The sequence below is a fragment of the Megascapheus bottae genome, chromosome 18 (genome assembly GCF_031878675.1).
Source record: "Megascapheus bottae isolate mThoBot1 chromosome 18, mThoBot2.hap1, whole genome shotgun sequence".
Taxonomy (NCBI): domain Eukaryota; kingdom Metazoa; phylum Chordata; class Mammalia; order Rodentia; family Geomyidae; genus Megascapheus; species Megascapheus bottae.
This window is the reverse complement of record NC_143526.1, coordinates 44036639-44057919: the sequence shown is the minus strand read 5'-3', so window position 1 is coordinate 44057919 and position 21281 is coordinate 44036639. Positions and strand designations below refer to the sequence as shown.

Genomic DNA, 21281 nt, shown 5'->3' with positions numbered 1-21281 from the left:
CCAGCTTGGACCTATGTCTTGGTGGCATTAGGTGGCAGAGGGACAGGTACCAGGCTGTGGTGCCGGGATGCTGAGGCCCCCAGCGAGGCCTGGGGGACCCGAGACCCAGCTGGCGCTACTCCCACAGCAGGGCGCTGGAGTGGGCCGCCTTCGAGGCTGGGGTGAGGATCAGGAGTGAGGGATTGGAGTGGGGGACTCCCCACGGCCCTCCTTCCTGGGTCCGGTCCTCAGGTGAGGAGACAGCAAGGGCCAGTTTGGGTTGGGGTCAAGGTCCTGGCTTCCCTTGGGTCGGTTGGTTTTCACTTCCTCTGTGGGCCTGGGCCTGGTTGGTGGGTCCCCGCAGCCCTATGGGAGGAGGTCGTGTCGTCTTCTCTAAATAGCCTCTGAGGAGCCACAGGGCCAAAAAAAAGGGACTTTTTCCACCTCCTACACTTGAGTTTCGAAAATACCCATTTTCCACATGGGAAGAACTTTCCAATGCCAAGACATAGAAGATGACCGCTGTGGTGGGGGCACAGTCCCTTCCTCCCCCCTCCCCCCTTCCCGCTGGGTGACCGCTGGTGGGTCCCAGGCTGGTGACTTTGGGGCCACCATGCGTTCACACCTTGCACAGCAGGGCTTTGCCAGGAGCAGGGTTTCAGGAAGCGGGGAGCTGGCTTGCCAGCTTTGCTCTGTTTCTTTCATCAGGAGCTGCAGGCTGGCCCCATGAGGTATGCCTGCAGACCTTGCTGCTTGGACCACAGGGTCAGTAGGATCACGGTTTGATGACAGCCAGGGCAGAAAGCTAGTGAAACCCTATTTCAAAGAAAAAGGCTGAGTGTGGTGGTACATGCCTGGAATCCCGGCTGTTTGAGGGGCAGAGAGAAGAGATGTGCAGCACAAGACCAGTCTAGGCAACAGTGAGACCATACCTGAGAAATAGCAAATAACTGAAGCAAAAAAAGAAAAGGGGAGGCGGGGGTGTGACTCAAGTGGTCGAGCATCTGTCTAGAAAGCGCAAGGTCTCCAGTTCGAATCTCAGCCGTACCAAAAACAATGAAAACCCAAAAGCCAGAAGCAGCATGAGGCCGTAGGCAGTCAGGGGCTGTCCCTGCTGAGTGTAGAGGGGGATGCCGGCGGTGTGTGTCTGGGGTGACAGGACCAGCCACGACGTGGAGGTGGGCGGAGCACGGCCAGATACCATGAAGACGGCCCCAGAGGTGGGTGGCCCCAGGAGCCTCATCCAATGGAGCTGGGAACAGGACATGCAGCCAGCCGCATGGATGGATGGGGGCAGGGGAGAGGGGGCCACCTGCAGGGCGTGCACTAGCCTGTTCTGGACGTGGTGCCCTTCACATCACAGCTGACTTGCAACGCAAACTCCCTCCCTCCCTTCCTCCCTCCCTCGAGAGAGGCCTCCCTCTCCTCCCTCTCTCCCCCCTCTCTCCCTTCCTCTCTCCCTCCCTCTAACCCTTCCTGTTTCTCCCTCCCTCTCTCCTTCCCTTTCTCCTTCCTGCTCTCCCACTTTCCCTCCCTCTCTCCCTCCTCTCCTCCCTCCCTCCCTCCTTCTCTCTCTCCCTCTTTCCTTCCCTCTCCCCCCTCCCTCCCTCTCCCCCTCCCCCTCTTTCCTCTCTCCTTCCCCCTCCCCCCTTCAGTCCTGCATATGCCAGGCAGGTGCTCTAACGGGGCTGTCTACCCAGCCCTATTTTAAATTTTCCGACAGGATCTCACTAGTCACCTTGTCTCAGCCCCGCCCTCCTGCCCTGTAGCCGGGATGTAGGCGGTGCCCCCATGCTCGGCTTCCTACGTGAACTTCTTTAGTGTCTATTTGACTATTCCGGCATTCCATTTCTTTCTGCCACGATCAGGGTTCCACGCCCTGTTTCAGGCTGCGTCTGCCCGTGTTGCAGAGTGCCTCTTCACGGCCCTGCAGAGCAGCTGCGCGGGCCTCCTGCCTTGCACAAGCCACCATGTTCTCATCGGTATCCTTAAAAAAGGCTTCACTTTTGGTTGAGTGTTACTTAGATAATCTATGCCCACCCATGTGTTATAGTTGAACCAAGAATTAGTCTATGGCTCAGGAATTCAAGCAGGGCGTGGCTGGCTAATTCTTCTTCCTGGGGTGGCATTGATTGTGGTCGAGGATGGAGCTGGCACCTCACCGGGAGCTGGCATGGTTTTCTCTCCCTCCCTCCCCAGGTCCTCCTCCTCCACAGGCCTCTCCTCTCCAGTCAGAGCCCCGCCTTGCTGGGGTGTCGCTCCCACAGGCACCTCCTGCAGACTGTGGGCTGTACCTTCAGTCCAGGCCCAAAGACAGGGTCGGACTCCACCAGCAGCTGGGAGCGCCAGCACCTGGGCACAGGGAGTCGGTGATGGCTGCATTGGCAGAGCTCTTGTACAAACGCCAGCACCCTCACACCTCTGTGGGTGAATGTGGGGGCCCAGGGTGGGGGGGGGTAGCAAAGACCCTTCCCTGCCCCATCTCCCACCTCACCCCTGGTCTCAAGGGCAAAGGACTGGTACTTATGGCTTATACCTGTAATCCTAGCTACTCAGGAGGCTGAGATCTGAAGAACGTGGAAACCCGGGCAGGAAAGACTATGAGGTTCTTATCTCTAATTACCAAAAAGCTGGAAGTGGAGGAGTGGCTGAGTTGGTAGTGAACAACATAAGGGACAAGGTTTAGGCCCCCCATCCTCCCCTCCTCGCCACACACACACACACACACACACACACACACACACACACACACACACGAGTAAAAACAACCTGAGGACTGGCTAATGGTGTGAGCCTGTTTCTTCCTAGGTTTGCCTGGTGACTTGACTGTAGCACGGCACTCGGCACGTTGATGACCCCTGCTCACACGGAGTCCCTGGTGGGCAGGAGTTTGTAGGAAATGGAGCCCCATGCAGAACGGCATCTGCTGCTTTAGCCCCTGACTTAGTGGAACCTCTGCCCTAATCTTACTGATCAAAGGCTTGAAGGTGGTGTGGTAGCCACACCGAGTAGAGACGCCTGGACGACCATCTTCCCGCATGGTGGCGAGACGCCTGGAAGACCATCTTGCCACATGGTGGCCAGGGTGGGCTTGCAGGTGGCCTGGTTGGGTTTCACCTACCTGGCTCCAATTTTCTGAGCCTCAGCTTGGGAGTTGAAAATGGTGGGAAGAATTTTCCCACCTTTGGAGAACTCGGTGATGTGGAGCTGGTCAGGCTGTTCACTCAGAGCCTAGCATGTAGTAATTGCTCAGTACGCACTTGCCGCTGCTGGTGACTGTGTGTGAAGGGCAGAAATTCTCCTTGGATTTTACCATGGTGTTTTCCATCTGTCCATCCACTCATCTGCTACCAGCCTGACTTTATCTACCTGTCTACTCCATCTATCCATCTGTCCATTAGTCTGTCAGGACAGCTTCTCATTCACCCACCTGTCTATTCATCTGCCTACCTATTCATCCATCCATTCATCATCCATCCACCCACCCATCCACTTATCCATTCACCTATCTACCCATTCATTCATCCAATCCAACATCCATCCGTCCATAATCTACCCATCCATACATCTATTCAAGCATCCATCCTTCCATCTGTTCATTTATCCATTTGTCTGTCCATCTGCCCATCCAACTATCCAACCCCCTCCCCACTCACCTGTCCACCTATCCATAGGGCAAATTGTGATTTTCCTAATTTGCTACTACAAAAAGTAAGGGATGGCCGGGAGTTTGGCCTAGTGGTTAAAGTGCTTGCCTAGCATGCACGAAGACCTGGGTTCGATTCCTCGGTACCACATACATAGCAAAAAGCCGGAAGTGGTGCTGAGGCTCAAGTGGTAGAGCTCTGGCCTTGAGAAAGTCCAAGGACAGTGCTCAGGCCCTGAGCTCAAGCCCAGGACTGGCAAAAAAAAAAAAAAAAGTAAGGGAAAGAACTAAAGCCTGCACTCTTTACTTCTCTTAATAAAGTCAGTCCAGACCAGCTTCTGTCCTGGTGAGAGAGCTGTATGGATAAGCCACACATATTGGGGGGCTCAGCCTGTAATCCTAGCCGCTTAGGAGTCTGGGGTCTGAGAATTGAGGTCCAAAGCCAGCTCAGACAGAAAAGTCTGAGATTTCATCTCCAATGAGCCAGAAAAATTCCAGACTAGAGTGGTGGCTCAAGTGGTAGAGTACCAGCTGTGAGCAAACAAGCCTGGTGAGAATGTGAAGCCCTGAGTTAAAGCCCTGACTATACACATAAAGTAAGAAGAAAAGAAAAGAGAAGGAAAGAGGAAGAGAGTGAGGAAGGAAGGAAACAAAGGAGAGAGGGAAGGAAAGAGAAAAAGGCAGAGCTCCTGGCAGGGGTGCTTGGCTGTGTGGGCTGTCTTCCAGCCCGGCAGCATCCTGGCTAAGTGACCTTGGACGAGTAACAGTTGCTCCTTGTAACCCAAGATCGAGAGGATTACTGTGTGCAGAGCCCTAGAAACAGGCCACTTTCTGTCTCTGGGGGGCTTCCGGCAGCTTGCAGGCTAACACCCCCTGCTGAGAAGCCCCAATCACTGCTAGGGCCACATGGCCTGGTGGCAGCCCCCTTCCTGTCCTCCCTGTGTGTCCCTGTTCCCTCTCCCTGCTGTGGGGCTGGTGGTGCCCCTGCCTCCCCCATCCCATCCTGCCCCCATTCTGTGGGGCTCCCCTTCTATAAGTGGCTGGTGGTTGGGGGTTGGTGCTGTGCCAGCTAACCTGGTGCTGTCTCTGCTCTCTCCAGGGAGTCGGACCTCTTCCTGCTGGACAGTCGCACCCTGTGGGCCTCTGAGGAGGGCTGGCTGGTGTTTGACATCACTGCCACTAGCAACCACTGGGTGGTCAACCCTCGACACAATCTAGGCCTTCAGCTTTCGGTGGAGACTCTGCATGGTGAGTCTGTGGCCACTGCCACATGGGCCCCAGGACACCCAGGGGCCCTGGATCTGGGGTGGGTCTCCGTGCACATACAGACCTCCATGCTCTCTCCCCCTCCCCACTTGGACTTAATGCCCAGCCTCTGTCCCTCACATAGGGACCATAGATGGGCTGGGTGGCTCAGTGCCAGCCAGGGCGGTGTCCTGTGTGTGGCTCTCCTCCCGTGAGAAGTGCACACTCTTGGCCACCCAGACCTGGTGCACATGGACTGGAGCTCAGACGTGACACTGTGCATGGCAGTGTGACTTCTGGACACCGATTGGGAGCGACTTGACACTGGGCATGGGCAGTGGCATGCTAGCCACTTACTCACCAGAGGCCAGGGCCACCTAGATTGTCCTGCATGGACAGTTGTGTCCATTTCTGCACTTCTCAAGGTAGTTGTTTCTTCCACATTCGACCTGAGGGTCAAGAATCCATCAGCAGATAGCCCCCGCCTGCCAGCCTCTTCCTCTCCCAACACAGTCTGTCTAGGCAGACAGGAAGTGAGTGAGAACTGGAGGGGTGGGGATATACCCATTTCTTCTGGCCCCAAAGCATGTTTCTCATTAAATAGGGACTGATACTGTGTTTGGCTTTTTACTGCCACTGGTTTTAAGAATTTTCTCCACCACTTATGCTGGACTAGGAAGTACGTACTTGCCTATGGCTACATAAACAGACATTATGGGAATGCGCAACAGTAAATGAGTTCCCTCCGACTTCCTTCTCCCTTGCTGTGGAGTTTCATTTCCCAAGGCAGCTCCTGTCTCCGGGCTCACTTTCAGGGATGTGCTCTGCCATTGACGTGACGGCATCTTTTCTTCTCACAAATGAGTCACAGTGTGTCCACTGTCCTCCGTCTGACAGCTTCTCTTAGAGACTGGTCCTGCCCACCATAGAGAGGCGTCCATGTTTGTTTTAAGATTTCTGTGTTTTATGCCCATATAGAGTGTGATTGCAGGTCTGTAGGTTACCCTGCCTCCCTCTCTGTGGGACTTTGGACAGCTCTCCTAACCTGGCAGAGCCTTGGCTCTATCACGTCCACATGCAGGTGGTAAGGGGCTTATTGGGTTGTTAGGAGATTTCATGGGTTGACAGGGGAAGGACTTTGACTGAGCTGGGTGACTTCACACCTGTAATCCCAACTGTTCCAGAGACAGAGATTGGGAGGGTTATGATTTGAGGCCAGCCCAGGCAAAAGGTTCCTAAGACCTCCATCTTAATGAAAAACTTGTCTTGGTAATAACACCTATCATTCTAGCTGCACAGGAAGCACAAACTGGAGGATCGCTGTCCAGACTGACTAGAACAAAAATACAAGACCCTGTCTGAGAAGTAACTAGAGCAAAAAGGTCTAGGGGTCATGAATCAAGTGGTGAAGCACCTGCCTCCTAGCAAGTATGGGGCCTGGAGTTCAGACCTTAGTATTGCGAAAGAAAGAAAGAAAGAGAGAGAGAGAGAGAGAGAGAGAGAGAGAGAGAGAGAGAGAGAGAGAGAGAGAGAGAGAGAGAGAGAGAGAGAAAGAGAGAGAAAGAAAGTAAGAAAGAGAAAAAGGGAAAACAAAATATGCCTCAGCCAGGCAGGTATGACTGTTGATAACTGAAAACTGTCCCTGCTGTCCCACCATGGTAGCTCACAATATCACTGGCACAGTTCTCATTGGCAGTCTGAGTGGAGACGGAATTAAAAATGTATAAAAACAAAGGAGTCAAATACAGATAGTACCTTAATTGGCACAGGAAGCCCCACAGAAGCAAGTCTGGGGTACAGAAGGAGCCTGCCTTCCCTGAAGGTCCCTGGCGATGGCCAGACCGCTGTCACTTGCCCAGGCTCCATCCAGGAGAGCTTGGACACCCTGACCTAGGGCTGTCAGTGGGCGGGGCCGGGGTGGGGCGGGGTGCTCTTTCCCCTGTGAATCCTGCACACACTGTCTGGGAAACCCCACGCATGACTCGTAGTAGGCTGGGTTTGACAAGGTGGCACCTCTCACAGTCTCTGTGGATTTAGGGGCTTCTCCTTTGTGCCCCACCATCGGCACCCCTGCCCGTCCTGGTTGCTCCAATAGAGGACAGATGATGTCCTGTCCATCAGAAACCACCTACTATGTGCCCGGCCCTGAGCCACTGGCTGCTAGTGCACCTGGGCCGAGGCTCTACCAGCCTGACTCAGGGATCCTTTGGTGTGCCACTCTGTGACCCTGGCCAGAGGGGTGGCAGGGCCCCAGGGTGTGTCGGGAAGGGAGGAGGGGTATTATCTGGGTGGCAGAGAGGGGCTCCCAGGTGTCTACCCATATTCTGAGCCGGTGGCCGTCTGGGCCTCTGCTTCCTCTCCAGACTTGCGCCAGTGCTGCAGCTTACTTCCGAAGCCCAGTGCCAGGTCCCGTCTGCCTGTGACAAACGTGGAGGCCTGTGTACTCACTTCCTTCCCATCTGGTCCTGGGGGAGGCCCCGGATCAGAGGTGCCCTTCCAGGACCACCCAGGAGGTGCTCAGAGCCCGTTCCCTACTTGCCAGCTGCAGCCCTCCTGCCGCCTCTGCCACAGCTGCAGGGGACCTGGTCAGGGAACCCCCAGCCCCATGCCCACCATGTAGGGGGAGGCCTCTGGGAGGAAACCAGACAGCAGGGGAGGGGTGAGGCTGTGGTCTTGTCTCCCGAGCTGTCACTGGTGATGAAGGGAGCACTGGCCTGGACTGGGCAGAAGCAGAGAGGGGACCCTGAGTCCGTAGACTGCTGTGGCTCTGCATCCTCGCCTATGTGTGTGCTGGGTCTCCACGAGGCCCTGGGCCCAGCCTCCAGGTGGACTTTGGCTTTGGTGGTCTTGATAACTTTTCTGAGGGGGGCCTGGACTTGATCACCTGTCCCTCCCAAGAAGCTGGGATTACCGGCGTGTTTTACCTTGCTGGACTTAAGAGACCTTTCAGAGTCCCGTCAAGGTACTATTGGCCCTGGGCACTGCCTGCTTGGATGGGAGCCATGCTGACCCCACCCTGCTCCTGCAGCATCTTTACTCCTGTGGGAGGAGATGGACAGTGGGCAGGGGACACATGGAGAAGTCAAGGCTGTGTGGACCATTGCTGCCCTCCGGTCCCCACCCCCGCAGCCTGCTGTGGCCAGGGGAGCTGTTTGGGCTTGGCCGGCCCTGTGTCTGTACACACGGCTCCTGTCCTGGTTCAGAGGTTCCCTTCCTGTCCCTCGTCACCGAGGACATCACTGCAGGCCCAGGAGGATGGTATCCATCAGCCTCTAACCTGAGGACCCTGTCGTCATCTGCCCACCACTCCTCAGGGACAGCTTCTCCTGCACCTTGCTGGCTTTTGCTGCCCATCTCCTGGCCCCCTTCCCCACCCCTCCCTGCAGCTGACCTGGCACACATACGTGTTACATGGGTGTGCCCTCTGCTGTGGCATGCAGGAGCACACGTCCTTCCTCTCTCATCTGGGCATCCAGTGCTTGGCAGTGCGTGTGGAGGTGGGCTGCTTGCCCGTGGCGGCGTTGAGCCAGGTCCGGGGCATGGTGCCATCCACAAGCCCATTTGACTCGAGGGGCTTGGACCTGTTGTAGTCACTTCACTTCTGGTGTCTGGAAACTCCGGGGAGCTCTGTCCTGGGATCTGTCCTCGCAGGCTGGCCAGAGTGGCCACTGGGTCAGTCAGCCACGTTCTCACTTACCACTTGGTCCTTGGTCCATCCAGGGCAGTGGCTGGAATTCATCTGTTTCCCACAATTAATGAGGAACATTCTTACACTGTGGGCCTCAGAGGAATGGTGATGGCCCTGAGCCTGGAAAATAAGCCAGGAGTGCCACCCTCTCTGTGGGTGGGTGGCCTCTCCTCCTTCCCGAGTCCTGATTCGTCTCTTTGCCTGTGATCTGGGATCTTCAGAAGAACCTGGGGGCGGCCTGGGGCACTGGGTCAGCTGGCAGTGCCAGGAGCCGCCTGCAATCCAGGCTTCAATCTGCCCCCCCCCCGTCCCCTAGACCCCTCCCCTTTCCACTCCCTGTGGAAGGCTGCCCAGGCCTTGGGTAGCTGCCCCATGTTTGAAGACTCCATAGGCATGTCACATCCAGGCACGTTCTGTCTCCTAGATTGGGGGGTCCTTTTCCCCATACCTCCATGGCACATGGCATGTGGCACCTGGCACGTGGCACGGGGGTGAAGTGCCATCTCATGTCAGTGGGACCCTGGGCTGTTGACTGCACTCGCCACTCGCTCTTCTCTTCAGACAGGTGTCTCATTTCCTGGAGGGAAGGTTGAGGTGCAGGCCTTAGCCAAGGAAAGCTTGCTTCTGACCAGGGGCCTCGGTCCTGCTGTCCACCGGTCCAGGGCACCCCAGTCCTTCTTTGACTTACTATGCAACCCAGGCTGGACTTGGACTTGCTATATAGTCTAGGCTGGCCTAGAGCTTATGATCCTCCTGCCTGTACTTCCTGAGTGCTGGGATTACAGACCTGTGCTACCAAGCCTGACTCTGCTGCATACTTAAATACAGAAAATCAAAGCAAATAGTTGAAGTTATGAAGCAAGGCTGAGACATTATAATATCATCATTAACACCACAAAGAAAAAAAATTCCTGCAATAACCTCTGTTGACCTTCTTTGAGAGCGTTAAAACAAAAATAAGGCTGGGTGTGACTCCACAAACCTGTAATCCCAGCACGTGGGAGCAGGAAGTAGGAAGACCCCAGGCCAGCCCGGGGTTGACAGTGAAACCCGGACCGTCTCAAAATAAATAAATCGATAAGGGAAGAACTGAACTGTCTTGTCTCTTATGGTTACAAGGCATCAGCCTTAGTTAGCAGCATGCAGTTGCTTATTTTGATTTTAGATTTAAATGTCAAGGATAAGCCTGATACATGGCAGCTCACGCCTGTAATACTAGCTACTCAGGAGGCTGAGATCAGAGGATCACGCTTCCAAGCCTGCCCAGGTAGGCAAGTCCATGAGACTCTTATCTCCAATTAACCACCGAGATTCAAGTGGCAGAGCACTAGCTTTTTGCACAAAAGTTGAGGGACATACCCACGCCTGGAAGTCAAAGTCCCAGGACCCATGTGCATGCATGTACACACAGATTATTAACCATAAAAGAGCTAGGAGGGGGCAGTAAGTGGTAGGGCCCTTGCCTGGAGGGAACAAGGCCTCAGATCCAAAACTTTTCTACTGTAAAAACAGAACAACAACAGATCCTTAGACTGCACAGGGAAGTCTCCGTGGAGGACTTTTTCCTCTCTGGGGGCAGGCCTAGAGACATCTCTGGTGGTCACAGATGGGGTGCAGTTGCAGCAGTGGGGAGAGGACAAAACTGTTTCCCCTTCCCCGTGGCAATGGGAGAGACACCCCTCCACGGTCACCACCACGGTCCTCCCGCTGCCCTCCTGTGGGTCCAGTGGCTCTGGTGTTGGAGCTGGCTATCAGGGAGTGAGGGGCAGCGTGGCTCACCTGCAGCTGTCATCAGAGTCCCCACCCCAACACGGATGGGTGCTCACTGGGTGACGTGTGTGTGTGTGACCGTCAGCCCGGGTACCCTGTCTGTCTTCTGTCCCTGGTGCCTTGCCCGTTTTCATCCTGAAGTGGTCCTTTGGACCTCCGACTAGACATCCTGGATCTCTGCCCAGATTTGGTGCCAGGGGTTGGCGTCTGTCCTCACCTGAGGGGTGATCCGAGCCAGGGCCTCTGTGCGGACAGCGGCCTCCGCCCCTCGAGGGCCGGGCAGGGTCTGCGCCAGCGTCGGCTTTCAGACCAGGCATTTTTATATTGCTCCTTGTAAAAGCCTTCCAGGGGGGCGCAGCAATTCCTGGGGGCTCAGCTTTAATAGTTTATTTTATAGAACCTCTCGCGTTATAGATGGATGAACTTGAGGAAACCCCGCTCAAGAATGCAGAAAAGCCAGGCATTGGTGGGGGGAGGGGGCAAGGTAAAACTGGGGATGGGGGGCAGGGAAACATCCTCTTAAATGCTCACTGTTATAAAAACCAAAGTGACCCCCTGGCCCTGAGCTGGTCTCTGGAGCTGGACTCCTTGCTCTCGGACTGGTCTGGAAGACCGGAAGTTCTTTCCAAATGAGCTATCATCTCTGCTGGCCTTTGCCTCTCTCATCTGGCTTGGTGGGGGCCGAGGGGGGCGTCCTGACTCTCTGTCAGTGTGGTGTGGGTTCAGATTCCATTGCACTATGCCAAGCTGAGTGTTGTTAGGCATGTCATTCAACCTCTCTGGGCTTGTTCTGTGATGTGCAAATAGACTTGGACTCCATCTTTCCTTTTTTTCCGTTGGGAGCAGTCATCATTGCCACAGCCATGACCTTGAACTTGTATCTACAGCAACCTCATCATAGGTAGAGAATCCATCCTGAGTCCATGGCTCAGACCTCTGCCTCATCCACCCTTCCTTCTGTTTCCTGAAACCTCATGGCTTCCTGGGAACCCTATCCACCCTTCAGATCCTTCCCTACAGGGCACTGCCTCAGCTGCACAGTCTCTGCTGCACGCCTTGGCCTTCCAGTGGGAGAAAGGTCACCTGGGCTCAGCTGTCAGCGCTGGAGCTTGTCCAGTCTCTGGCTGTAAACCCTTTTTCCAGCTGAGGAGTTGTTGCTGGCCAGGCCACAGCCCTGGGCTGGTCTTTGTGGTTATGCTCTGAGCCTGGTGTGAGTGCTAAAAGAGGGGCAGACGGGAGCTGGAACTGGCCTGAGCCCTGAGTGCCACTCACTGGCTGGGACTTCTGCCCAGTGGGTGCCACATAAGAGCTCCGACTGTACCCACAGAGCCCAGGTGTGTTCTTGCCCATTCTCCTCTCCCCAGCCCAGCCCCAGGGTCCTCACATTGGCAGGTAGGCCCTCCCTTCTTCCAGGTGAGAGTCTCACAGCTTGAGGTTCCTCAGAAAGCCCCATCCTTTCTCCTTTCTCCTCACATAAAACCCACCGACCCCCTACTCTGCCATCTTAGATTTCACCCCTGGCCGGGAGCGGGGTAATCTGGGGTGACAGGACCTCCTGTGTGTGTTCACAGCTTCCCGTGACTCTTCTTATTTCAAAACCCACGCAAATTCCAAGTACGGGTTCATAAAACCAACGTGGAGTTGAGTGCAGTGGCTCCTGCCTGTAACCCCGAGCTACTTGTGAGGTGGGAACCCAAGACTGCAATTCAAAGTCAGCCGAGGCAAAACAGTCAGAAGACCTCATCTCACCCAGTATAGAGCTGGGTGCAGTGTTGCCACCTTTCACCCGAGCGACACAGAAGTTCTAAATAGGAGGCTCGTGGTCCTGGGCATAAACAAGAGGCCCTATTTCCAAAAGGCTGCAAGTGTGCTTCTGTGGCAAGGCATCTGCCTAAGAAGTGTGAAGTTCTAGAGTTCGTCCCATTACTGTGCCTCCAGCAGCTCTTCTCAGCCTCCATTTTCCTGTGTGGGTCAGGGCCACCGTGTCCTTTCATGACCTTCCTCAAGGACACCTGTCCTTGGCCCAGGAATCGCACCTGCAGGGACTCTGCTTGCAAAGCAAGCCATCTATGAGCCTCTCGATGGCCTGAGTTTGGGGGACAGCGTCCACCCAGCAAATACCAGGCAAGCGCCCACTGCTGCCCACAGGGCCAGATGGCATGTGGGCCCAGCCACCCCTCAGCAGCTGCCCTGTTCCCCTGGGCCCTGGGACTCCTGGACCCCGCCCTCTGCCCCACCACCAGGCGTTTGCTTTTGCTGGTCCCTGGGCCTGGTCTGCTTGTGCCATCGTCATTAAAACCTTGACCTGGCTCCCTGGCCACTCCTCCTGTCTAGCCTTTCTCCATGCACATATTTATTCCCATTGGGTCCCCACATGGCATGCTTGCTGCCACCCCCCCCCCCCATGGAAGCCCTGGGACTGGGCGCCCTCCCTGGTGCAGAGAGCATGCTTGTGAGGGGTGTGAACCCAATGCCGGGTGTCCACCCTGCCCTCGGCTCCCTCCCCTGCCCCGAGCCCACAGTTCTGTGCCTTCTTGCTCCCCGTCTAGGGCAGAGCATCAACCCCAAGCTGGCGGGGCTGATCGGGCGGCATGGGCCCCAGAACAAGCAGCCCTTCATGGTGGCCTTCTTCAAGGCGACAGAGGTCCATCTCCGCAGCACCCGCTCCACGGGGGCGAAGCAGCGCAGCCAGAACCGCTCCAAGACACCCAAGAACCAGGAGGCGCTGAGGCTGGCCAACGTGGCAGGTAGGCCGGGCCTGCGGGGGCGGGAGCGCTGCCGGTGGAGGACTAGAGTGCCTCCCTCAGACGCAGCCAGGGCCTCTGGGAGTCTGTTCTTCAACAAACCCCAAGTCGCTTCCTGTTCAACATGGTAAGTCAATCTAGAGATGCGAAAATAGCAGAACATGCATAGGACAAGGTACCCTTGTGTCTGGTTCTAAACGGACAGAACAGTGGCTTTACCAACGCCTTCTGCCTGGTGTGAAGGGGAGCCATGCAAAGAGGCGGTGGCTTCAGGCGAGGGGGGGTCCCTCCTTCAGAGCATCAGGAGAGGAGGCTATTTTATTTCTTAAAATGAAAAGTGTGTGAAACTTGGGCTGAGCATGGTGGCTAGTTGAAGAGAGGGTCTGAGTTCAAATCCCAGGACCATCAGAACAAAAATGAAACGTGAGCCATGTAAATACTGGGTCAGTATGAATGAAAGCTTTTTTTTTTTTAACCCGTTTAGTCTTATTTGAAATGTTTTATTACTGTAAGGTAAACTCATTAAAGATGGAGGTTAACCCTTCTCAACCATAAGCAACATGAAGGTTCTGTGGAGGGCCAGGGTGGGGTCTTCCCGCGGGCACGCTCAGGTGGGCAGTCACCCTCTCGGCACTCACACTCATGGTGGAGGGGCAAGGCCAGATGCTGCCTTAACCCATTCTTCCAGCCATACGGAGCTAAGTGGCCTGAGTGTGGGCAGAGATTTCCTGTGGTTTCTTTTCTGGAAGGTGGAATCTTTTTTTTTTAACTTCAAAAATGCAAAATCCAAATTCAGAACCACCTGAGCCCCTTCCTATTTGGGGACCCTCTGTATGCCAGGCTCCTGGCCTGGGGTTCCATGGTGGAACCGAGGGGAGGCCAACCCAAGGAGCCACTGGAAGGGCTGACGGGTCATCGGCCATGTCTGTGTGGTGACAGGCCCCAGGGGTCTCCAGGGGTGCAGCCACCTGCGCTGTGCGTGCGACCAGACTCCATGGGCAGTGAGCTCAGAGCCCTGAGCCAGGCCGGGCAGGTCCTGCTGCTGCTGGCTGGAGGCCCAGCAGGCATACACATCTGTGGCAAGAGGTTTTTGTGGCATTTTGAGGCTGTGGTGGCTGGAAGGTGGTGAGTGGAGATTTTCCTGGGAGCTGCATCTTGGACATTCATCCCTAGATGAGGTGGAAGTTTTGTGCCCTGTGAGATTGTACCAAAGATAGGGAGCAGGAGGGCACCGGGGGAGTGGTGGGGAGAGCTCAGGACCCAGAGACTATTAGAAGCTATTGTAAGCCCTCCAGATCCCCCCATCCCAGCCATGCCCCCCACATCTCACAGCCCTGCCAGGTGTGCGCTGAGAGCGGGGAGACAGAACAACCCCAGCTTTAGCCCAACTTAACCCAGCATCCTTGCGGGCCCTCTGGGGGATCCATCAGCCCCCCAGGATGGACCCCCCACCGCCTTACACAGCAGCTCTTCCTGGGCTTGGAATTGGCCTCCTTCCTGTGTATCTCAGAGCCCTGGGCTTGTAAGTTCTCAGCCCTGCCTGGAAGTTTAATTGAAATCCAGCTGGGTCTGGGCGGCACCCTGGGCTCTGAGTCTGGCCTGCATGCATGGGTGTGCCCTGAGTGTTTGAAGTGTCCCGCCCCGCGCAGCCCTGAGCAGTGGAAGTGCCCCCCTGCCCCCCACCCCCGGGCTGTGGGGCCACACAAGTTGAGTTCTCTCCCCTTGCAGCCTTTGTGTGGAGCCCTCAGGACACAGGCTCTGGCATGCCACTGCTACAGAAGTCTTTTGTGGAGGCCACCTCTTGCCCCCAGTTCTCACTGTTCCTTAGATGGCATGGCCTGGGGTGGAGGGCCTGCCTGGTCCCTGGTCCTGTTTGGGGCCCAGCTCCCTGGAAGTTGGCCCCTTTAACCAAATGACCTGCAGGGTGGCAGCCACGTGCGTGTGCTGTCCTGATTTTCAGCTCAGCAGGGCTTTCTCAAGGGGGTGCTGGGCTGTAGGGGAGGGGAGCTGGCATTCCAGGGGCTTTGCTCTGAGAAGTCTACCCGGTGAGTCTCGGGAGCTTCAGTCTCTCCAGGACAGTGGAGATCCAGAGAACACACTCAGAGCCCAGGAAGAGGCCATTGTGAGGACCTTGAAGGTTCTGAGTATAACAGACAGCTGTGGAGAGTGTCCGGGAGAGGAAGATAAGTGTGGTCAAGAAGACCCCAGTCCCTCAATGCAGGGCAGGGTGGAGGAGAGTGCAGTGTGGACAGAGGAGGGATAGTGCAGTGTGTGGTAAACACGGTGGAAGGAGGAGAGAGAGAGAGAGAAAGAGAGAGAGAGAGCGAGCGAGCGCGCGAGCGCACGAGCATGCATGTGTGCGTGTGTGTGTGTGTGTGCAGGGTGGAAGGAGGAGTGCAGTGTGTGTGTACAGGGTTGAGGGGAGGGTGCAATGTGAGCATGTGCAGGGGAGGGGGAAAGTGCAGTGTGTGCAGGGTGGTGGGGGAGGAAGTGCAATGTGTGTGCAGGGTTGAGGGGAAAGTGCAGTGTTATCATGTGCAGTGTGGAGGAGGAGGGATAGTGCAGTGTGTGAGTGTACAGGATGGAAGGAGGATTGTAGTGTGTGCGTGTGCAGGGTAGAGGGAGAGTACAGTGTGTGTGTGTGTGTGCGTGTGTGTGCAGGAGGGAGTGCAGTGTGAGCATGTGCAGGGGAGGGGGGAGTGCAGTGTGTTGTGTGCATGTATAGGGTGGAGGGGAATTGCAGTGTGTGTGCGCGTGCGTGTGCAGGAGGGAGTGCAGTGTGAGCATGTGCAGGCATCAGACAGCCTGCAGTTTTTCTGAGTGCTTACAAATTGCATCTAGAAAGCCTGTGCCTCTAGTGAGGAAAGGCCTTGAGGACTTGGCCTCGCAGCCCTCTAGTTTCTCTTGGCAGTGGTGAGGGCGCCGTCCTCTTTACCACCACCTCCTGCCCCGACCAGATCACTGCAGGGGACTGTGGTTTGAGGCCAGCCTGGGCAAAAAGTTAGCAGAATTCATTCAGCAAATCAGCCAGGCATGACACCTGGAACAGAAGACTTGGGTGCAGGGCTGTGGTCTAAAGCCAGCCCTGAGTAAAACACAAGACCACTTCCAAAATCAAACCGAAACAGAAAAGAACAAGAGGGCTCGGGACATGGCTCAAATGGTAGAGTTCCTTCTTAGTAGGCGAAAGGCCCTGAGTTCCATCAACCCAAAAAGCCAAGCAAAACAAACAGAAACAACTGGTGTATAAAGTCAGGTGTAGTGGCACAGACCTGTGATCCCAGGTGCTCAGAGGGCAAGCATCACCACGAGGCCAGCCCCCACAAAAGCTTAGCAAAATCTAGGCCTGGGCTTGAGCTCAGGGCCTGAGCCCTGTCCTTGGACTTTCTCAAGGCTAGAGCTCTACCACTTGAGCCTCAGCACCACTTCTGGTTTTTTTCTATGTATGTGGTACCGAGGAATCGAACCCACGTCTTTGTGCATGCTAGGCAAGCACTCTATCACTAGGCCAAACTCCCGGCCCCAGCCGTATACTTTCTAAGAAGTAAAATAAGAGTAAAAGGCCGGGCATGGTATGGCCCAAGAGGTAGCTCCAGGTGCTGAGTTCAATCCCCAGTACTGGAAAACAAAACAGCCCTGGTGTGTATAAAAGAAGTAATGTCTGCCCAGGACTAGCCAAAAACAAAACAAAACAAAAAGAAGTAATGTCAACAAAGGATCCCGGAGGTGCCCTGGCCTTGGACGGTAGTGAGGGGTGCGGTATGGGGCCCTCTCCTGCTGGGGTCTGCTGGGTGGAGATGGGTAGGTGTTCAGGCCACAGCACTGGCGTCTGGGCAGGAGATCTTCCCTCCAGCCTGGCCGGGCCTCTTCCCCGGGAGGGGCTCTGACCACGTGTGCACCTGTCTCTTCCCGACAACGCAGAAAACAGCAGCAGTGACCAGAGGCAGGCATGCAAGAAGCATGAGCTCTACGTCAGCTTCCGAGACCTGGGGTGGCAGGTAAGGGCTGGTAAGGGCAGATAAAGGCTGGTAAAGGCAGGCAAGGGCAGGCAAGGGCTGGTGGGCTCTGAGGCTCACTGGGGTTTTGGTGTGGTCCAGGTGGTGGGCTGCCTCCCCGGGTGCAGTGAGTGGGGACTGGATCAGCCTGGTGGCCAGCGCATGCCCAGCTGCCACGTGGGCTGGCAGGGGAGAATAAGGCTGTGGGTATGGCGCTATCCCTGAAACCCAAGAGCAAAAGTGGGCCTGGGCCCTGGCGCAGCTAGGAACTCAACACTGTGGACTCGGAAGCTTCTCCACGACCCTGGCTTGCTCCGCCACCCTATGACCTCTGCTTCCACTCGCGTGGTGGTGCCCGTGTGGGAGGGCGGACACAGCCGGTTCCCCTCTGCCCTGGCCCCCCACCCTTCCTCTGACAGCTCAGGGGAGGCGCGGTGTGCTGGCAGGACCACATCGTGGGCACATAGCCCCTTCCTCTGCATCCTCTCAGAGGGAGGCGGGGGACGAGGGGCCCCAGCCTGACGGGTCTTCTTCCCGTCCATCAGCAGCTGCTGTTCAGCACGGTGATCTTCGGGGCCCTGTGTACAGCCCTGGATGAGCACGTGACGGCCACCCAGAGCTCAAATGCTATGAGCTCGTGGGGTACCTTGTGCTGGTCTCTATGTGGTAGCTCCGTGGAGAACCAGGGAAGTCCAGTCCAGTACGAGAGTCCAGTGTGGAGCCAAGTAGAGGAGTCTGATGGGAGAGGCCAAGGAGAGAGTCCAAGGGGTCTTTCTAGATTAGATCCGTCTGGCACCGTCTCTCCCCTGCTGTCTGGGAAGCATAGCTACCACACGTGTGTGCTTTCTGCCTTGGCCCAGCCCGGTGGCACTTGCCTTTAGCTTTCATTCTGTTGGGATTATGACCAGCCACACCCATTCCGCTGGGCCCTGCTCTGCCCCTGGAGGGAGGCGGGTGGCTCAGGAGAGCAGCGCCTTCTCAGGTCTGTGGGCCTGACCTGGGCCTGGCTGCCTGTGGTCCCTTCCCTGGCAGGACTGGATCATTGCACCTGAGGGCTATGCGGCCTACTACTGCGAGGGAGAATGTGCCTTCCCCCTGAACTCCTACATGAACGCCACCAACCACGCCATCGTGCAGACGCTGGTGGGTGCCGCACACCCGGGGCAGCCCACCGGGGAGGAGGCCCACGGGGGAGGTGGGCTGCGGGAGAGGCGACCCGTGGGGGAGGCGGCCAGGAGCCCTGTAGGGGCCCGATGAGGGAAGCCGTACGGTGCTGGCCACAGAGCAATGCCGGCCTCCACCTCCCTTCCACTGTGCTGGCGCTGGCACCGAGGTGAGCTCTGGAAGCAGGGATTTGGGTCGCACTCCTTGACCCCAAGCCCAGAAGTGAGTTGGATTGGAAATGCACGTGGAACCAGGGGCCTGGCCTGTGGCACTTCCCGCCTTGTCTGGTGGCATTCATTTCTGAGAGGAGCCAGAGGGGGGCTGCATGCCCCTCACGGAGGCCACGGTCCGTGTCTTTCCAGGTCCACTTCATCAACCCGGACACGGTGCCCAAGCCCTGCTGCGCGCCCACCCAGCTGAACGCCATCTCCGTCCTCTACTTTGACGACAGCTCTAATGTCATTCTGAAGAAGTACAGAAACATGGTTGTCCGGGCCTGTGGCTGCCACTAGACCCTCCTGGAATCCCACCCTCCGGGCCATGCTTTTCCGGATCCGAGGTGCCTGGCTACCCAGAAGCTCCTCACTCTGCCTGGGCAGGGGCCCTGTGCCAGACGCCACTCGCAGGACTTCGCCCCTCCCCAGCTAGCTGTGGTTGGAGTGTTCAAGATGTGTGCACCAAATAGCTTTGATTGGTTTTTCACCTGTGGACAAGATCTTAGGAACTTTGCCAGGCAAGCAGGAAAAACAGTCGACAAAGAAAACCAGCCCGGTCAAGGTCACTGTCTGTGTAGCCCTGGCTCTGCCATGCTCCGGCTCACTCCTTTCCCAAGGGATTGTAGGCCCCCAGTGGCCCCAGTGTGCAGGAAGGGTGCAGCTGGGGGTGGCACGAGGTGTCCGTGCCGAAGGGAGACGGAGCGGAAGTTACTTTAATAAATGTCACAATAAAACGAATGAATGAAAGTGGCTAGGATGTTACAGGTATGTTTCCTCAACAATCTATCTCCATTCCTTGGTTTATTCTGATTCCGTAAACAGAAAGCTGTGGCTGGCAGAGGACAGTGAGGCCCCTCTGCCGCTTGGCTTCGATCTGAGGCTGCAGGGAGTGTGTCTTTGTCAGAGCATGGAGCTCTGCCAGAGGAAGGCAGTGCATTCTACCCACTGGCAGGGCACCCTGCCTCCCTCCCCCCCTCCATCCCAGCTCATACATGGTAGAAGATGAGTGAGAACCTGCAGAAGGGACATGACAGCAAGTGGCACAGGGTGCACAGCTTCTACTGACCTTGGGAAACACAGAGGACATCTGACTCCCCTGGGCCCGGGGAATAAGGTGCTGGTCTCCTCTGGCCTGGGTCCAGCTGTGGCTTCTCTCCGGCAGTGCCCTGGACTCAGGTTCTATGGGACATCATCACGGTTACTCCTTTTTTCTAACCTTCATTGCTGGGTGGTGCCAACAAGGCAGTGCCTTAAAATGAGGGAGAGAGGATGAGTGTGGGTGAGCCTCAAGTGTGTAGGGGTGACGCCAGCCAGCTGCAGACAAGAGGTTCTAGAGGACTACTTGACCACATGTCTGGGTTTGGGGTGGCATTTCTCATGTGGTTCTTGGAACGAGTCCCATCCCCTCCCCAGCCTTGGTCAGTGGGTCTCAACTGGAGTGATGCAGCTCCTAGCTGCAAACACAAGGCCTTGGGGGAGCCTGTATACATGTTTCCCGAATTCACATGAACAAACAGGCTATCCAGACAAGACTGGTGGCCTTGTGGAGTCTAGCCCACTGGGAGTTCTTCCCCACCTCTGTGGCGTTGCCTCCCAGAAACCTGGGGCTCTGACTGTACCCTCTGATTTTTACTTCTTCAGTACCTTGGGCGACAGGCTTCACGCCATGCAGACATGGGGTGAGGGCAGCATTTTTGTTTGACTCACTTTGTGTGCTAGCCGATCTCTCCTGCTCCCTGCCTGTCCACAGACACCACTCCGACCCGCCTCCAGTCAGCATGTGTACGTTTAAACATGTGAATAGTTGAGACAAAGAAATTATTTATTTCCATCTGAAGCTCCCCTGAAACGCTCTTTGCATTCTTGTTGAGGCACAGTGAGCTTGCTTTCTTACAACCTGTTTGTTTTCTTATTTAAGTCTATTTATTAACGATTGGGCCAGTTGTACCCATGGCTGTTTAAGAAAGTGGCCCTGTATGACTAGATGGAATAAAAAGGGTTTTGACTTTGCAATACAAGCAGACGTGTGGTGTGGTCCTTGGCCCGTCGGTTCATTCTGTGTACCCTGGATTTTCTCAGCGCACCGCACACTGCCTCGACCCCCAGCGCTGACATGTCTGTTGTCCAGGCCCGGGGCGAAGCCAGTGCCCCTCAATATTTACTGCAGATGTGCATGGCTCTGGGCCTCAGCGACACATCCAAGCTACAAATGTGGGTCTGGTAGGCTCTGACTGCAACGATCCTTGATTGAATTATAGCCCAGCTGTCAGCAGCTGCTTCAGAGGTGGGGGTAAATGAGCCGTGTTTACGGCTAGCATCGTTGAAGGATTCAGTCATCCCAATAAAAAGGGAGGCACAAGAACAGAAAGAGGGGGATGTGCACCCAAAACGTGAAAGCCACCGTGGTCCACTGCACGGCCGCTGATCAGTGTGAGGCTGTCCTGGAGTCCGGGGCAGGCGGGGGCCGCTGTGACAGGCCGAGGAGGCACGGGGCCCCGCTGCACCGCTGGGGGTGGGTGTGCTCCAGGTTCCTGCCTCTGAAGTGTGACATAGGTGACCTGATAGGTGCATCGAGCCGCCCCTCCAGTACTGCCCCTCCAGCACTGCCCCTCCAGCACTGACCCTTCCAATACTGCCCCTCCAGGACTGCCCCTCCAGCACTGACCCCTCCAGTACTGACCCCTCCAGTACTGCCCCTCCAGCACTGACCCCTCCAGTACTGCCCCTCCAGCACTGACCCCTCCAGTACTGCCCCTCCAGTACTGCCCCTCCAGCACTGACCCCTCCAGTACTGCCCCACCAGTACTGCCCCTCCAGCACTGACCCCTCCAGCAC

General features: G+C 56.2%; 1 protein-coding gene across 1 annotated transcript in view; it reads left to right on the top strand.

Moving 5' to 3' along the window:
- Positions 1-20464, top strand: part of Bmp7 (bone morphogenetic protein 7) — a 51688-nt gene extending 31224 nt beyond the window's left edge. Inside the window, exons 3-7 of the mRNA XM_090352557.1 lie at positions 4725-4873; positions 12878-13075; positions 16994-17070; positions 18100-18210; positions 18594-20464. Coding sequence (XP_090208683.1) covers positions 4725-4873; positions 12878-13075; positions 16994-17070; positions 18100-18210; positions 18594-18743 — 685 coding nt within the window. The 3' untranslated portion in view covers positions 18744-20464. The remainder of the gene's footprint in view (positions 1-4724; positions 4874-12877; positions 13076-16993; positions 17071-18099; positions 18211-18593) is intronic.
- The last annotated feature ends 817 nt before the right edge of the window (positions 20465-21281 follow it).